Below are 19,285 nucleotides of genomic sequence, written 5' to 3' on the forward strand. Positions count from 1 at the left end.
GAAAACAAAAAAGACATAGCGAAATATGCAGTTAGAAGACAAGGAAAAGAGAGAATCACCATTGAATCGCGACAGAAAATGCTACACATTGAAATCTGCGGTTTGAAGACCCATCAAAATTAAAATGGAATGAAGGACCGCGTTATTTTAGCGCTGACCAAAAATATAAGTAAAATGAATGCTGAACTACGTCAATCGTAACAACTGAAATAGAATCTGATGTGTACTTCAATTCAACTTGATTAGAGTAGGCCTAAGATGGATGACTTCAGACAAAACTATCTAATATAACTCCAGATATATCGGTAATTATGTCCCTTTAGATAAACGTCATGTTAATATTAGAGTTCAAATTTCAATAATAATTTCATAATTAAAAAGAAAGGCAGCTACTCTATATTATGGACTAGAAATACTTGAAATGGTTGCAGTCATTCATACGGCGATACTGTCCATACTGTGAAAAACCTCACGAAAAACAAAATGGCGCAAAATCCTGGAAATATTCTTAGCAAGCGAACAAACATTGAAAGAAAAAGCAAATATTTCAGTGGAGAACTTTTTTCTACCAAATGGTCCGCTCGGTTTGTATTGTATTGTAGAACAGTCTGTATTCAGACCATTGTTTTCTTTGTCATAGTATCAACAACAAAAAATTAACATCACACGCCTACGCAATGTTTACCAATAAAGGATACAGCAACTAAGAATGTGAGTACCTCCCTCCCTGATCTAACTCTCTAAACTGCCCGTGTTATTTACATTTTACTGAAACCGATACGTATTTTGAGCATTGGGGGTTTTATTTCAGTAACAAGTGCAAAAAAATAAGTAAAATCAAGATAACAATCAACATTACAGGAAAGTACTTATAAAAGTGGCTTAATCTTCTTAGATACTATGAGATTAATGTCCGAAATGAATTCCAAGCAATTTTTTGTTTTTTAATGTCATAATTATAAACAAAAACTGTGTAAAGAAAAGGTTTTCTTCAGCGCGAAAGTGTTGTTTAATTTATTTATTTGTTGGTGAATTTGCAATAATAAACTTATATGAACCTATATATATGACCTTTAAATATATTTTGTCTTCAGTATAACACAACTGACGGTTTTGAGTTTGACCTGATTATTAATTTTAATTGCTGTTCGTTTTAGGATTCACCTACTCATCCGTAGCATTATCAGTTCTCTTTACGTTAGCTGTGATTACTCGTTTTAATATGTGTTCGTTTGAGTTTTATTTAATCATTCACTGTTTTCTGTTTGTTCTAAGTGTGGATCATTAAATGATTTTATTCCTGTTCCTACTAGGTTTTAACATGGCTCTTTACTTTTATTCAAAATATGATTTTAAATGTTTTTACAACCAAAATTTTCTTTAATTTTTTTTTGTCCTCATTCAAGTACCCTAGGTCCAATCCACTTATAAAGAAAGTTCCTTACCAATAAAAAAAAAAAAAAAAAAAAAAAAAAAAAAAAAAAAAAAAAAAAAAAAAGACAGAGTTTGGCTCATTTTGGGATGTTACTGATCAATCTAACCTAAATTTTTCAAAACATTTTCTCCTCTTACGTTTGTTTTGCCCAGTCTATATGTCGAGCAAGTTGCCAGGTGACCTAAGAAAATAAATATACCTATTTTAGACGAGATGAATCAACACAACGAATTGTTTTCAAAACTTTTTATCTTCACTTGTGGTCCCCTTGTCTTCGTGTCCTGTAAGCATAGACCCAATGGAGAAAACAATTATTTTTTTCCCTGTTTCAGATGTCATGTGTGTTATGCTTCATTGAAGTCTATCTGTTCTACCTAAATGCCTTGTAAACTTCGGGCCTCTCCAAGGGAAAATTTTATAGGCCTGATTTCGGGTGTCACGAATCGGTAAATCCAAGATGGGATTATAAATATTGTCTTGTAAATCATGTTCGCTCTTGTCTAATTTAAGTTCTGTCTCAAGAACTAACTGCAATCCCTTTTTTGGGAGGAAGGGGGGTAGAACTTAGGGCTGGGAGTCGAGATTAAGTTTGTTTTACTTCATTAATAAAATTAAAAATCCCGCAGTATCAACTTGCATTATTTTTGCATCGATGGTGAAGATTCTGTCCAGGCCAGAATTTTTTTGCATATCAGTACAGCCTGCTGTATTAACTTGAAGGACATCCAAGTATAAAGTCACCTTTCCTAATTTCATTTTCCAAATTAACAAGAGAACCCGTTTCATGATGTACCCAAATTGCTCTAAATTTTATCATATCTTCATTTTTCCATGTTATTATGTTAATGCTAGTGTTATCTTAACATAAGATCTTTAACATAACAGCGTATCTTTTTGATAAAATTATTATTGTCATTACTGTACGCAACCAAAAATGCATTGTTGCTATTCTTTTTTCAATAGGCATTGAAAGGAGTCACTTTTTGGCAGGACGGGCTCTCAAGGAATCTTCCTATGCCTCCCATGTCAAACATTTGGAATTTGCCTAGCGCTCCTGAATTAGTGATTTTGGTGGTTTTTATTTTAAATGATTAAAAAACAACTGGTGAACATTTTGATCTAATCAAATCTTAAAGCCGACAATTATTTTTTTATAATTCCAAAATAACTATAAAACCTATTTTGGGTTTGCATTCCATCTTGCTGCACTTGACACTGTTGTTGTGGGGTATAAAAAAAATAGAGCAAAAAATATTCTATTTAGCAATCAAAAACTTACTTCTATAATAAATACTTGCTGACTGCAGTCCCTTCAAATACTTTACATATTTATGTTCCGAAGTCAAAAATTCCCCTCAAAGAATAGATGCAGCTGTAATCGGAGCGCGTGAGAATGCATAAATAAGACCAAGGGACTAACCACTCGGACTGTTCAAGAGCAATTCAGTGAAGTATTAGTTAGTTGTAACCGGTTTAAACAGAGTCTAGAGAATATGTAGGGTGCAGGTACCAAGCCGGTTAATTAATATATATATATATATATATATATATATATATATATATATATATATATATATATATATATATATATATATATATATATATATATATATATTATATAAAATTATATTGTATAAATAATTACAAAAAGAATTGCTAAGAATAACCTGCACCTAATCTTGATTTTGAGTAAGAAACCCCTTAAGTTCAACCTTCTCATGTTTGTTTAGTTGAAGCGATGAAGAAAACTGATAACTTTGTCTTTGACCAAGTTGCCGCCTCTGAAAAAGAATTGACTAGGGAGTAATATGCTTAGACCTCCGCTAGGCCTTAAGGCTCATTCACAGACGCATTTTACTATCACCGAGATTTAGCTATGACTACTTGAGCCAATCAGAATTTTCCATTAATTTTGTAGCCAATCAGAATATCTTATGAAAAATTTGATTAGCTTAGATTAGTGCTAGTTAAATCTCTGTATTTATAAAGTTCTTATTGTGAATAGGCATTTAGGAAATTTGAAAAAAAATGTCTTGATTGTTTTCGCTTCAACGCGCTTAAGCGTTTTCTGTCAGAAACCCAGGCGACATACTCGTGGCAGTTCACTTGTTTTGACCGTTACTGGACAAAAGCAACACTTCTTAGTTTTGAATTTTCCCCCAGTTTTAAAAATGATTTTCTTTCCATTAGCAGGGCTGTATCCAGGATTTTTTTTTCAGAGAAGAGGGGGGATGGTTACAAAAAAAAACTTTCAAAGTGTATCAAGACTTGTTTTACATTCATTTTTGTTACGTTTTTATAAGTCAGGCAAACATTTCGGATGAGGAGGGGGGTTCAAACCCCCTACCACCCCTTGGATGCGATCTTGTCCATAAGTGTCAATTTTCTTTCTTTGTAGACAACCAATTTAAGGGTCCACACTGTCGGCAACCTGGTGTGCATCTTGGAGCGCTGCTTATCCCACTAAACCTGGCAGAAGTCATTACATGGTATGCATGGTTTCTGAAATTGGCAACTCCTCAAACTCACTTTGTAGAGAACTGATAAGGACATTCCAGACAGTAAACTTCAACTGAAGAAATTATTTGTAACGACAAAGAATTGCCTTTGGAAAATTATAAACTTATACTCAATTATATTGTATTTAGGAAACTTTGCTTTCAGTGAAACAGAACCCCAAAAAAGTTGCCCCCCCCCCAAGGAAAACACACTCCTGGGAAACTCACCTTAATAGAAAACTGCTTCTAGAAGAGACATATATCTATTTCACAGGATAATGCTCGCAACTCTTAGCTCTGAAAATAATCGTATGATGTTACCCAACGGATACCTGAAGTCTTGCTAACAAGCAGGTATTTCTCATTATACAGTCCAAAGAGTATGATAAACTTATAAGAGAAGAAACTGGTGTTAGTATTAAATAGACAAATCACAGACGCCAACTGGTATTTGATGTCTTTCTTTGGCCCAAACTGCTGCGTATTTCTTTCAGAGTTTTAAACGTAGGGGAAGGGGTAATGAAAGGTGAATTTTCTTCACAGTAGGCCTACCAGCTTAAAGCAAACTAGACTACTTAAATCGCCAAGATTTCCCCAAGTTAAATAGGATGTACAGTCCCAAAACAGTCTATCTGGACCTATACTCGGTTTTGAATCAAGGATAGCTTCTTACGTAACTTTTCCCGCTGAATCGATTGATATATACAAAGTTACTTTATATCCTATAATCGCACAAGATTGCAATTCAATTTTATTGTGTACTGACTGTTAGGCTCCAGAACAATTACTATACCAAAAAAAATGCACACGAAAGACCAATTGCAAGCCTGAATTTTCACCACATTCATTATCTGTGCCATCGCCATCATCAATGTTTACCTTGAAGTAGTTTGAAAGCAGTTTTTTGTTGTTTTTTTAAGCAGTTTTGCTAAAATGCCTGAGTGTGACTCGATTTCAGACCTTGTCAAAGTAGTTGATGTCCCAGAATTTGATTTTTTAGGTATAACTAGTATCTGAACAACTGAGCATGGAAACTGATTGGCAAGTACTATTTATTTACAATTGGTTACAAGTGCGGTAAGTCCAGTTTTTTTCAAGCGCGGTAAGTCTGACTTTCGTGCAAAATTGTTGGGGCTCTCCTGTAAAATTTCTAGAATGCAGATACATTATTTTGGGATTGGACAGCCGAAATAAATCCTTCTTTGTGCGGACATGATTTTAGTAGTAAGACGTGATTTAAGTAAGTAAGACGGCACTAGACCCTTAAGGTCCAAACCGGCGGTGCTGATCTCTGTTTCGAGGCCATTCAACCAGGAAGTGCAATGGGGGTTTGGGAGCAAACCATCCTGTACTTTCACACACCCTTCCTGCTTACCTTCCCCTGATTTCTTCAGGTATCCGTTTAGAGCCGGGTTGATTCTGGCTGAGCTTACAGAGTTACGCCACTGACCCCCGTCCCAAACTAAATAACTGGTCACAACCGGGATTGAACCCGTGCCCCTTTGACACAGAATTCCCACGCCAGCACGCCAACTACTCAGCCAGGGCGGACAGGATTTTAACTTAAAATAATTCTTGAAAATAAAATGCTGATTAACCCTTAGTTACAGAAAGTTTTCAGCGTCAATCCTATGTTGTTCGAGATAAATCATAACAAATATACAATTTACTTTGAAATTTTCTGCTTTTTAATGAAGTCGCCACAAGCCTTACTGTATATTCTATTAGTTTTTTAACCCCTGTGCCGAAGATCCTACTTCAATAGCCTCTCTTTCCTCTTCGATAGAATGAGGTTTCCCAACCTCAAAAAAGAACATAATATACGGGTTTTGTCTCTTTATGTCTGTCCAAAACAAGCTGTCTCTCCAACCCACTAAAGGATACACTTACAAAAGGGATTCTGCTTATAAATTGTAACATATTTCAGCTTCGAAAGGTCCGTAAAAAGTCTAGCCAGGGGAGGGACACAAGGGGAAAAAACTGGTGAAACTTAGAGAAAAAATTGTCTGAAGCTTTGACAACGCATGTAAAACTCTCAATGGTGAGCTGACGGTCGAAGTGAGAGTCTGAAATAACATTTTTACGTTCATCCTCCTAACCTTTTCTGAATTGTAGGCGCAACAGGGGGTAATTATGTACTACAAAACATACTAATTTCCAGTGAGAAGCACTGGAGAGGGAAGGAATGGAGATAAGAAATTGAAAATACCTCTACTTCCTCTAACCTCTATTCGGCAGCGAATCTATTCGTGAAAATTTGTTGATCGAGCTTGACTCTTTCCCGAGGAGAATAGAAGTCACTGTTGTGGAGGAGAGAAAGAACGAGGTCGACGCCAAAGGCCTCGGCCGAATCCATTGATTTTGAATTTAAATGGAATAGTTGTGGGCATCAATCCATGGCTAATTGTAGAAAAAGCCAATACAGATAGTCCGATTGAGTCAAATCTGGCATTAACCTCCTTATTAGGATTGTATAAAAATGATGTTACTTCATTTGTTAATAGATAAGTCTATTTAATAAACGTCCATGTGTCATTACAAGGGCAGAAGAACTAAGGTAGATAGTCATAAAGCTAAAATAGTTAGTCAAGAATGACAGTTTGAGAATAGATTCTTGATTACTAATCACAGTTCGTAGTAATAAATTATAAATGAAGAGCGATGTGGCTCAATAGTAACCGAAACTCTAAAAACAGAGTTTTGATAACAATATATACGTCATAAGAATCGAGTTTCGATGCTTATTCAAAATATGTAAAATTATACAAATGTAATGTTACCCATCAAAAGTTATGAGCATGGAGAAATTTGTCCAGTTTTGAAAAAGGGGGTAAACACCCCTAAAAATCGAGTAATTTTAATGAAAATGACACATTCAGACTCATAATATAAGTGAACCTTACTGTGGAGGTTTCAAGCTCCTATGTAGGAAAACATAGAATTTTGCATATATATATATATATATATATATATATATATATATATATATATATATATATATATATATATATATATATATATATATATATATATATATATATCTTTTTTTAACTTTTATAAGAGCTTATTATTCAAATTAAACGGCATTCTTGATTGAGGAGTCACTCTTAATAACTGGAAAAAAAAAATCAAACTTTAGCGTAAAGAGGGAGGTATTGAACAGAGTGTGAACTCCTTCATATACGTAATATTTCCTGTTCGTTTTAAGTTTTCCTTGTTGCTCCTTGCTTTCAGTAGAAAAAAAAACTTGTTTTTTTATTCAATTTGGGCAAAATATCCACCTGCGATAAATGTAGCACAACACTTTTTCAAGTCACATATTTCTTTATATTAAATAGATCTTTGTGTTGTAATACATATATGGAAGAAAGCAATTATATGCAGCGTTGTTTTCAATCAGAGGATATAACATTATATAGGAGCGTTTCCAATCAAGTTTTTCTGGGAGCAAATACAGAAACTGTTTTATAATGACAGATAAGCTGGAAGAAATAGAGTTTTACATAAGAGTTTAATTGCCAAAAGAAAAATGAGGTTACAGGTAACAATTTTCTCGGGGTGCCCCTGATAGTAGTAGGAACGATTAATGACCTACTTCTGCTAATTTCAGTCAACATCCAAACATCGGGCATCTTCCCCAGTGTTTGACCACGAGACAGGTATTTGAGAAGTACATTGCCGAAATTGGATGCTTTGAAGGCGGTAAGGCCTGCCAAAATTATGCCCGGAAGGGGGGGGGATCCCCCAGGACATATGAAGCACCAATCAAAGTACAAACAGGATATTAATAGCCCTGTCTTATACTACCACCCACAAAGTCAATGGCCCAGTAGAAATGTTTTCTTGGGATATGGATACAACGGGCGTGTGTGGCCAGAGCCTCGACTAAGTTTTGTGACGAGGATCACAATCATGATAATAATGACTAGAGAAATAGAGTTAAGTCGTATTTTACGTTTTTAGGAATATCTAAATACATAATAAGTGTATTGGTTGTACGTGCCAAAGTCTCTTATTGATTGAGATACTAGATTCTAAGATTGAAGTTCAGTCTGTAAAAATAAACATATATATATATATATATATATATATATATATATATATATATATATATATATATATATATATATATATATATATATATATATATATATATATATATATATATATATATATATATATATATATATATATATATATATATATATATATATATATATATATATATATATATATATATATATATATATATATATATATATATATATATATATATATATATATATACAATTTGTCCAACATCTTCAAAACATATTGCACGAAGTGACAATGGGATATGGCGGGGGGGGGGGATATAAAAATCAAATGATCTTTAAAATTTTATTTCTTTCAAAACCGGCCTGTAAAAATCACGGCGCGGTAAAAGTTTGCCATACGTAACGGAACAAGTGGCAACCAGAAATGGAGCTATTGGCAGAAAGTAAGCAGCCACTCGAAATGCCACGAAAACATGATGATCTAAATTCGCTCTATTTTCAGCAATTATCATATAATGATAACAAATTATCCTCAGAGGAAACTCATAGACCACTAAGACGAGGGGTAAGACATGCTATAAATGAACTAAAAGACTTTAAAGGGTGTAACAACCCTCTCCACAAAAAATACGACATTAGAAGGAAGTATGATATGTTAAGTATTGTGGCGATAATGGCCCTCTTTAATTAAAAGCAAACCCGAAAAATAGACAAAATAAAATTACTGCTTCAAACACGACAGGGATGTACCTCAAAAACTTATTTTGGGAGGAGGGGAGTATTTATTTGAAACATCAAGATGAAAGAGACTTATACTAAGTCAGAAGATATTAGCGTGGGTGCAGTCCTACCACCAGTCCCCTCCCTTTTTGTATATTCCTGAAACACAGGTTATGCGCATGTCTAGAATGCTTTTTTTTAGCTTACTATACTAAAAGGACTAGAATATTGAGCCTTGTCCGACAAGAACCGTATGCCTAAACTTGATTATAGTCAAAACAAATATTTACATTTAGGGGCATCTCTCTAACTCACAACTAAAAATTAAATTCAATAGGAAACGGTCCCTTACCGTTTTGGGGGAAGTTTCCTTTGTAAGGGTGGTGAACAGGGAACCCTAGTAGCGGTTGAAAATTGTGATAACGGCGGCGCTGATGGTTGAACCTCTTCATTTCCAGCAAAACGACCTCTCGCCCTCAAAAAGGATAAACGCGGTGATGATACAGGGGCGGAATCACCTTCAGCTCGCACTAACTGAGGAATTTGATCACTGTAAAGAAAATGTACTTTGATAAATCTAAATAAAATCTTAGCTGAAATGAGGTGTTTAAACAAGGAGTTAAATTAAATTCCGGAATTTATTTAATTAAATTAAATTCAAATAATAAGGTGTTAAGCTGAAATGAGGAATTTGGTCATTGTAAGAAAATGACTTCTTAGATAGAGCTAATAAAATTTAAGCGACAGTAAGGAGTAAAATAACGATTGATTATCATCAGAGGTCTGTATTGGAAACTCTTAAAAGGCCAATATTTTTTATTTTATTTTTTGAAGATAATCAAAAAGTGTATTAATATTCAACATTCTGAATACTGATGGCCGAACGTACAAAATCGGACGTCAAATTTCCCAATCCCCACCATAAACTTCGCAGATACACTATGAGACTAATGAGACTGGGTATAATAATACCCAGAGCGATCATCCCCGAAAAAACAATACCTTAAAAGAAAGAAACAGTTAAAAAATAATATTTACTAAAAATACCTTCGTACGCACAAAACAATTTAAAATCGAATAGTTGTGGGCATCAAGCCATGGCTAATTGTAGAAATTGCCAAGACAGATAGTCCAATTGAGTGAGAGGCAAATCTGGCATTAGCCTCCTTATTAGGATTGTATAAAAATGATGTTAGTTCATTTGTTAATAGATATGTCTATCTATTATCCTTCCATGTGTCATTCCTAGGGCAGAAGAACTAAGGTAGATAATCATAGAACAAAGATAGTTATAGAGCCTATAGTTTACCGACTGTTTGGTTAAATGGCACGGGTAAATGGCGGAAGTAAGTATGACTCTCTTATAACCAATACTTATTTGTTATCTTTTAGAAAGACACGCCTGCCTAGAGTCTCAGACAGTTTGACCAAGAATTAACAAATGCCAAATTATTTTTCACCCCCTCCCTTTAGGTTTTGAAAAACTTCTGTTTTGTAATTTATTTCCTTATTGTTGTATTTAATATTGGATGTAGGGGGAACGTGATCAGCTGTGTTGGCCTCAGGCGGCTTGGTGCAACAGTGAGTTGTTAGTAGTAGTAGTAGCAGCAGTAGTTGATATTCGATTGATCTTTATTTGTGTTTGATTTGTTCAATTGTTGTTTAACATAATAGGCCACGACACCTCTTTACGCTTTTCTTATGTTTTTGTGCTATGAAGCTCGTTCGAAAAGTAACCTTCGGCTGGTCATGTATTAAAAAAAAAACTAAATAGAGAATGCACTATATACCAGGATAACTACATAATTGACCTACTTTTTGAAACAGTTACAATACACATTCAAGCACTTATTAGATACATTAAGTCCTCTAATGCTACACTTAGCGTACCTACAATCAGCTGAGTGCACATTCTCAGGCAATTGTGCAGGAAAAATGGGCCCTCCCTCCTCAAAATCACAAGATTCCCTCAGTAGTTATCAATCTTTTGTAATGGCAATTTTCATGAAGCCAAATTGGTAAAAGTTTGGAGCCTGAATATCACTGGTTAACTGTAACTGGTTAAATAACGGGTTGACTGTTTACCCAGTTTCCGCACTAAAAAAATGAGGGGTGTCAATTTACAAAACTATATGTCAGGGGGTAAAATGTGATTTCTAGTTCACGTGAATGATTTTATTGTCTTTTCGACTTTTTGTAATAAAAAGAAGCTTCTTTTTTAACCTAGGGGGTATCTAGGGGGCATTTGCCCTCTCCCTCCAGGATTTAGTAAAAGGGCTTCTTCGGTATATTTTTTGGAAAATTCACTTTCTGTATCGAACAGTTCGTGGTAACGAACTGTAGTAAGGAGCGACCCGGTTCAATAGTAACCAAAACTCTAAAAAAAACGAATTTTGATACCAATAGTTACATCAAAGAATCGCTTTTTAATGCTGATTTTAAATATATAAGTTTCTTCAATTTTAGTCTTACCCATCAAAAGTTACAATCCTGAGGAAATTTGCCTTATTTTAGAAAATAGGGGAGAATACCCCCTAAAAGTCATAGAATCTTAACGAAAATCATACAATACATATAAAAAATTATATTGTATAAATAATTACAAGAAGAATTGCTAAGGATGAGAAAGAAACCCCTTAAGCTGAACCTTCTTATGTTTGTTTAGTTGAAGCGACGAGGAAAACTGATACCTTTGTATTTGACCGAGCTGCCGCCTAAGAAAAAGAATTGACTAGGGAGTTAAATGCTTGGACTTTGGCTAGGTCTTAATTTGTTTTTTAAAATAAGTCGGAGGGGACTATCCTTGATGTAAGTAAATCTTGAAATATCTAGATTGTTTTCTGAATCGAAATGAACCGATCGTTTTCTGAAGTCGATGAACCGAAATGAACATATCTCCTTTGAACTAATCAAGTTTGATGAACTTGTCATCTCTTCCGCCATATGAAGAAACAATCTACAACTCAATGCTTGTGATGTTGAGAAGGTGATAAATGAGGTCAGAGGCTAGGTCACGTCACATACGGCAGATTTTTATGTTGATAAAATTCATAAGCTACTCCAGAGTATTTGAATATAAATGGTAGCTATGTTGCAAAGCAGAGAAAGTATGTAGCTTCCACATGTACTAAATATCTTATTCGTTGTCTGATGATCAATCGGAGATGACTATCCCCAATGTAAGCAGATATTGAAATGTGTAGGCCAATCTCCTAGTTTGACGAAATGAAATGTTAATTTTTCACAACCGCTGACTGGCCCAAACATTGAAGAGGCAAACCAAACCCCCAAACATTAATACTGCGGCGTTTATGGATGCAATTTTAGGAAGGCTTATGTACATAAAAAAAATTTACACAATCTAATAAAATTTAATTGATAAATAAGCGTTTATTTACTAATATGTATATCTTTCATTTGTAATTTAGATGAAAGATATTCATTAAAATATATATTTAAACTTTAATGATATATCTAAATATTAAATGTTCATTAAATTTCACGGTATAATCTAAGCCTTTCACTTCATGAAGTGGTGCACAGGTACAATCCTGTGTGAGATAAATCACCTCCTTCAGGTAAATGAAAACATTAAACATCAGGCTAGTTTAAATAACCTGGTTTTTAGTTTAATATTTGAGTGTTTTTTGTGTTTTATTACCGACATTCAAGATACTTTATTAAAATATAAACAAAATAGAAAACTCTCGTATCTACCCTTACAAAATTTGCTAAGGCCTGTAACTTAGGAGAAGAAGAGAAAAGAAGAACTTTTAATTTCCATTAGAATGAGCCCTTTCACAACGTTCTAGGAACACTGGGTCTAATACGCTCACCCGTAAAAAAAAAAAAACGCACCCGTGATCGGTCTTCCGGCACACAATACAAAACTCCACATTTTTGTAGATAGGAGCTTGAAACTTCTACAGTAGGGTTCTCTGATACGATGAGTGTGATGGTGTGATTTTCGTTAAAATACTATGACATTTAGGGGTTGTTTTCCCCTATTTTCCAAAATAAGGCACATTTCCTCAGATAGCTTTTAACTTTTGATGGTAAGAATAAATTTGATGAAACTTGAACATTTATAATCAGCATAAAAATCAGATTTTTTTATGTATGTATTAGTATGTATCCATTTTTTAGAGTTTTGGTCACTATTGAGCCGGGACACTCCTTACTACAGTTGGTTCCCACGAACTGTTTGATAGCCTGGTTTTTAGTTTAATATTTGAATGTTTGTTTTTTTTTTACCAACATTCAAGGTACCTTATTTGAATGTAAACAAAATAGAATACTATCGTATTTACCCTTACAAAACTTTCCATGGTCTGTAGCATAGGAGATCATACTCAAAAATTTCTCAAGAACAAAGTAACAATTGCTCAAGAGCACAACGGTTCATCACACTAAATAATTTATCATACACTAGAACCTTCTTTGAAATTAATACGTAGGTTATTAAAGCAACTTGAAATATTTCCTTATGGAGGAAGCTGACTTCAAGACAAGCGAGTCATTTTTTTTTTTTTTTTTCATTTTTTCACTCAAAAATTTCTCAAGAACAAAATATCAGGATAACAATTGCTCAAGAGCACAACGGTTCATAACACTAAATAATTTATCATACACTAGAATCTTCTTTGAAATTAATAGGCAGGTTATTAAAGCAACTTGAAACATTTCCTTATGGAGGAAGCTGACTTCAAGTCAAGCGAGTCATTTTTTATTTTTTTTTTTTTTCACTCAAAAATTTCTCAAGAACAAAATATCAGGATAACAATTGCTCAAGAGCACAGCGGTTCATCACACTAAATAATTTATCATACACGAGAATCTTCTTTGAAATTAATAGGTAGGTTATTAAAGCAACTTGAAACATTTCCTTATAGAGGAAGCTGACTTCAAGACAAGCGGGTCATTTTTTTTTTTTTTTTTTTTCATTTTTTCACTCAAAAATTTCTCAAGAACAAAATATTAGGATAACAATTGCTCAAGAGCACAACGGTTCATCACACTAAATAATTTATCATACACGAGAATCTTCTTTGAAATTAATAGGTAGGTTATTAAAGCAACTTGAAACATTTCCTTATGGAGGAAGCTGACTTCAAGACAAGCGAGTCATTTTTTTTTTCATTTTTTCACTCAAAAATTTCTCAAGAACAGAATATCAGGATAACAATTGCTCAAAAGCACAACGGTTCATCACACTAAATAATTTATCATACACGAGAATCTTCTTTGAAATTTATACGGTGATTACTAAACCAACTTAAAACATTTCCCTTATGGAGGAAGACCATTTCAAGACAAGCGAGTCATTTTTTTTCGGTATTATTTTGTAGAATAGAAGAAAAAAATTTTCAAAGCATATAGGCCAATAGATTTTTTGGAATTAACAGTAAAAGGCATTTTCAGTTGAAATGGAATTCCGCTTTCTTTACCCTCAGGCCTACTCGGAAATGCAAGTATGTTGCTGATTTGGGTCAAATAAAATCACCAAACGCCAGATGGCGTAGTGATTTTTTCTTTCAACGCTTTAGTCAGTTTCCAAGCTTATGAGCTTCAAATACGCTTTGGATGTGATAGTGAATCTTCAACTTAAATTATAAATAATAGGAGGACCACTAAATGAAAGTAGAATTTAAAAAAAGAAGAGAACTGATAAGATGAAAGTTAATCAACTCGTCCATGGGAAATATACCAATTAACGTTCCGTAATTACTGCAGACGTTGTTAATAGCAGCAAAAAGGTGAAAAAATTCAATTGCCGGATTTGTTTTTGCTAAGACTTGAAATTCATATCACTGCACTCACTAGGACTTAAGATTGAATTACTCATTAGAAAACAGCTCGATGACCACACGCGAGTACTCTTAATTGGAGTTACAACTCCAAAAATCGCACTATTTAGCCACTACTTTGTAAAGGAGTTTGTGTGAGCAATTCTTGTTATGCAAAACAACCCAATTAAAACTCGATTATTTCCATAAAAACCTTTTTTTTTGTAAAACTTTTCTTTTTTGCAGTTGATTATAAGAGCGGCGTGTCACTTTTCTTTCTTTAACGTGTGCTTCTTTTTTTTGCCTGGTCTTTGGAACGTCGTATCACCTTGACTTCAGTTGATTAATGGTGACGGTAGCAAAAAGTGGGGGGACGGGGTGCATTTGGTCCATCCCCATAGGTTTGGAAAAATACCTGTTTTAGGGTATTTTTATTGATAAATGTTTTTTGTGGTTAACAAAATCGAAAAAAATTACTCCCTAGATTTAAAAAATAAGTAACCCCCCTCACAGCACCCTATATTTCGTGAATCAACACTATTGGTTGATAAATGATTGGTGATCATTTAATTGATCAAATTAATTGAATCAAAATAATTAAATTGAATCAAATAATTGATTGGTGATAAATGGCACTAGGTTTTTCTTTTTTATCGATTTGTTAATTTTTGGAGAGTGTTGTCGATTTTTCTGTTTTTTTTCGTTTCGTTTTGTTGTTCTTGTTAAACGTAGACTTAATATACGAGCTTGAGCAATGTTTGATCAGACAAATGAGAAAAATAAAATCAATTCTTTAGTAATTACTGCTTCATTATGTTACTACTACTGTGTTAGGATTAGTACAATAATATATTAGGATTTTCGGTAAATTAAAAAGTAAATGTTTAGTTATTTCTTATGCGTCACTAATCGTTACAAAGTTATGGTTACTCAAATATTTACATAAAATAAAGTTAAAACAGATTAAAAATATGCTTATATTTTAACATCAAATCTTCGGCATAAAACCACGTCAAGTTTTAGAACCATTTTCAACATAGAACCACGACCATTGACCATGTTAGGGTATCCAATCAAACCAGGTCAAGTTTTAGAACCATTTTCAACATAGAACCACGACCATTGACCATATTAGGGTATCCAATCAAACCAGGTCAAGTTTTAGAACCATTTTCAACATAGAACCACGACCATTGACCATGTTAGGGTATCCAATCAAACCAGGTCAAGTTTTAGAACCATTTTCAACATAGAACCACGACCATTGACCATGTTAGGGTATCCAATCAAACACCGTGCAAAAGAGACCCTATGAATACCATAAACAGACAGGAAGCCCTGTACTAATCCAGAAAATACATAAGATTATTTTAGATATTTTGGAATACACAAATGTTATTCTAGGTTTTGAAAAAATTCACTAGCATCAAAAACCTTCCACTGTTTTTCCCCAACCCCTGCCCTAATATCTTTGCGATATGAGCACACGGTCTGGTATCCCCTAAGGTCGGGGTTATGTGTGAACCTGTGATTAACAGAAATTTTTACCAGTAATAAAGCTTCAGTCAATTAAAAAAAAATTCCAAATAGAAGACTATGGGGAGGATAATAAAAGTGCTGACACTTTGGGGAATGATACCCCTAAACACGGACCTGGCTTAAAACAGTCATTAGGTTGATATCAGTAAGTTTACAAAATTAAAAATTGTAGTCTCGAATCATAAAAAGTCTTGGATTATGCACAGGAAAGTCAGGAAGCCCCGTACTAATCCAAAAAATGCATAAGATTATTTTATAAATTTTGGTGTTATTCTAGGTTTCGAAAAAATTCACTAGTATCAAAAACCTTCCACTATTTTTCCCCAACCCCTTCCCTAATATCTTTGCGATATGAGCACACAGTCTGGTATCCCCTAAGGTCGGGGTTATGTGTGCACCTGTGATTTCTACCAGCAATAAAACTTCAGCCAATTAAAAAAAAATCCAAATAGAAGACTATGGGGAGGATAATAAAAGTGCTGACACTTTGGGGAAGGATACTCCTAAACACGGACCTGGCCTAAAACAGTCAGGTTGATATCAGTAAGTTTACAAAATTAAAAATTGTAGCCTCGAATCATAAAAAGTCTTGGATTATGCACAGGAAAGTCAGGAAGCCCTGTACTAATCCAAAAAATGCATAAGATTATTTTATAAATTTTGGTGTTATTCTAGGTTTCGAAAAAATTCACTAGTATCAAAAACCTTCCACTGTTTTTCCCCAACCCCTTCCCTAATATCTTTGCGAAATGAGCACACGGTCTGGTATCCCCTAAGGTCAGGGTTATGTGTGCACCTGTGATTAACAGAAATTTCTACCAGTAATAAAACTTCAGCCAATTAAAAAAAAAAATCCAAATAGAAGACTATGGGGAGGATAATAAAAGCGCTGACACTTTGGGAAAGGATACACAAAAACACGGACCTGCCTTAAAACAGTCATTAGACTGACATCAGTAAGGTTAAAGAATTAAAAATTGTAGTCTCGAATCATGAAAAGTCTTCCATTATGTACAGGAAAGTCTTCTCAGGATTCAAAAGATGTCAGATTCACACTGGCAAATGACAATTTCAAGAGTTTGATGGTTAATAATGAGACTGGGGAGCAGGGTTGTCGCCACGGTCAATTCCCAAAGTGCTACAATTGCCCAAATTCCGTGCTACACGGCGATTTTTGGTGCTACAGTTTAAAAATCGAGCGTAACAGTACCGATTAGAACACTTTCGTGCTATTTTAGCAACCCTGAGCACCCGCTACAGTTCTACGCATAATAAAATAGTGCTGCAATAGTACTGTTACGGTACAATAGCATTATAACGATAGCAAGTTTTATCGTTGTCCTTCACTTCCATTTTAAGATGTACTGGAACATGCCAAAATTTACCCCTCCTTTTTCTTTGCAAGTTTATGAATGTAATTTCAATGCAACAATTCTGCAATAAGAGCGAGGCAGTCCCCCACAGCACCCATATTACAGGATTTTTCAAAATATTTTCCCTAAAACAAAAGGAAACTAGGGGAATAAACTCAGGCAGGCACGTTAAAATCCTTTTGCGGGGGAGAGGACAAAATATGTGATTTCTTAATTAAAATAAGGGCTCAGAAATTCAGAAAAATATGGTATTTCACAGAGGGACATGCCCGTACGATTTCAGAGAGGGACATACTCCCTGACTCAATTAAAGATTTTTAGGCTCTGACACTCTTCAAAGCCTCAAGCCTGCAGTAGCTGGCATTAAAAAGACTAATTGAGGCAGATTCAGGCGACCACACACATACACCCTTAATTGCAAGTGCTACTATTAAAATTACAATATTTAGCCATCTGTTAACTATGAATATGCATATGGACCTCCTATGTATAGCTAAAAGGAAGAAAAAAACTAACATTTTCACTTCATTGAAAGTAATCGTCCCTACTGCTTCTTTTACAATTAGCGCTTCATGATTGGTATGTTATAAAGAAGCTATAGCAGTATTAGCTTTTAGTAAAGATTCCTTTAGACACGATCGTGCAACATTTACACAAAAAGAAGAAGTCACTTCGAGTATCTCGTCAGATTTTGAACCATGGTAGCACATTTTGACGTTCAAGACTTTTTTTCTGTCAATACTTTCTTACACCACACTACATTTCCATTTATAATAAATACAAAATATCAGTTACACCCTGGGGGCATATAAAGTTTTATAGAGAGGGTGGTCGTATAAACTTCGGAGGGGATTCATTGGATTGGTAATCAGAAGTTCTAGTACCCTTCTTAAGATTCAAAGTGATCATAGGGTGGACAACTCCCTCCCCGCACCACGTATTTTCATGAAATGCACCTCGTAGATATTTTGAGATGACCATTTATTGTCCTAGAAACTTCTAATAAGGTTCAGTTGATTGGGAATTAAAAGTACTAGTGCCTCTTTTAAAAGTCAAAATTGATTAGAGGGCAACTAAACCCCTCCCACGCCCAGCGTTTCCCCAAACACGTTCAATCAAAATTTTTAGAGCCATTTTGTTCAAGTAATTAAAAGATCCGGAAATTATGTCTTTCAGGATGACAACCCTGTAGCACATTTCGACGTTCAAGACTTTTCTGTCAACACTTTCTTAAGACCAAACTACCTTTATATTTATAATAAATACAAAAATGGAAACATTGAGAAGGGGTAAAATTTGTCATAAAAAAAAGGTGAAACTTTGTAAAAACGGCGAAACTTTTTCGTTCAAATAATTTTGCTACGATAAAATAACTACTGCTTCCCCCTCCTCTAACCGTGCAAGTTCTAAAGCCTATTGCGTCATTTGCGCTTAACTGAAACGCAAATTATATATAACACATTTTTTTCTGTGTTTGTAAATTTGAAAGAAAGTAAAAAAGAAATTAATTCCAAGTTTATAGGGATTAATATCATTATACTTTATATATTCAGTTTGTTTTCATTAGTTCTTTTCTGTCATCTTGATTATTATAGTTATTTCTTATTTGTAGTCGATGTTTTGAGAAACAAAAGCATATTATCAAAAATGCAAATATTTTGAATAAAACGCATTGATGCAATACACATTAAGACTTTTACATTTAGTGGAGGGGATATGGGAGAGTAGCTAAACCTCAGCTTGAAGTAATTTTGTTCGTTTGAAGTTTGACTTCAAAAATTGAATTTAACTTTTTGTCGTTTTAAGATTATTTATCCATCTACATCATTATCTGTTATCTTTATGTTTGATATGATCATTTATTTTTATTTCTCTTCGTCTTGGGTAGTATTTATTC

General features: G+C 34.1%; 1 protein-coding gene across 1 annotated transcript in view; it reads right to left on the reverse strand.

Annotated features, from left to right (window-relative positions):
* LOC136028416 (uncharacterized) overlaps positions 1–19,285 on the reverse strand; it is a 128,218-nt gene that overhangs the window by 78,899 nt on the left and 30,034 nt on the right. The window contains exon 2 of the mRNA XM_065706255.1: positions 9,043–9,240. Within this exon, the coding sequence (XP_065562327.1) occupies positions 9,043–9,240 (198 nt within the window). The remainder of the gene's footprint in view (positions 1–9,042; positions 9,241–19,285) is intronic.

The sequence above is a fragment of the Artemia franciscana genome, chromosome 6 (genome assembly GCF_032884065.1).
Source record: "Artemia franciscana chromosome 6, ASM3288406v1, whole genome shotgun sequence".
NCBI lineage: Eukaryota > Metazoa > Arthropoda > Branchiopoda > Anostraca > Artemiidae > Artemia > Artemia franciscana.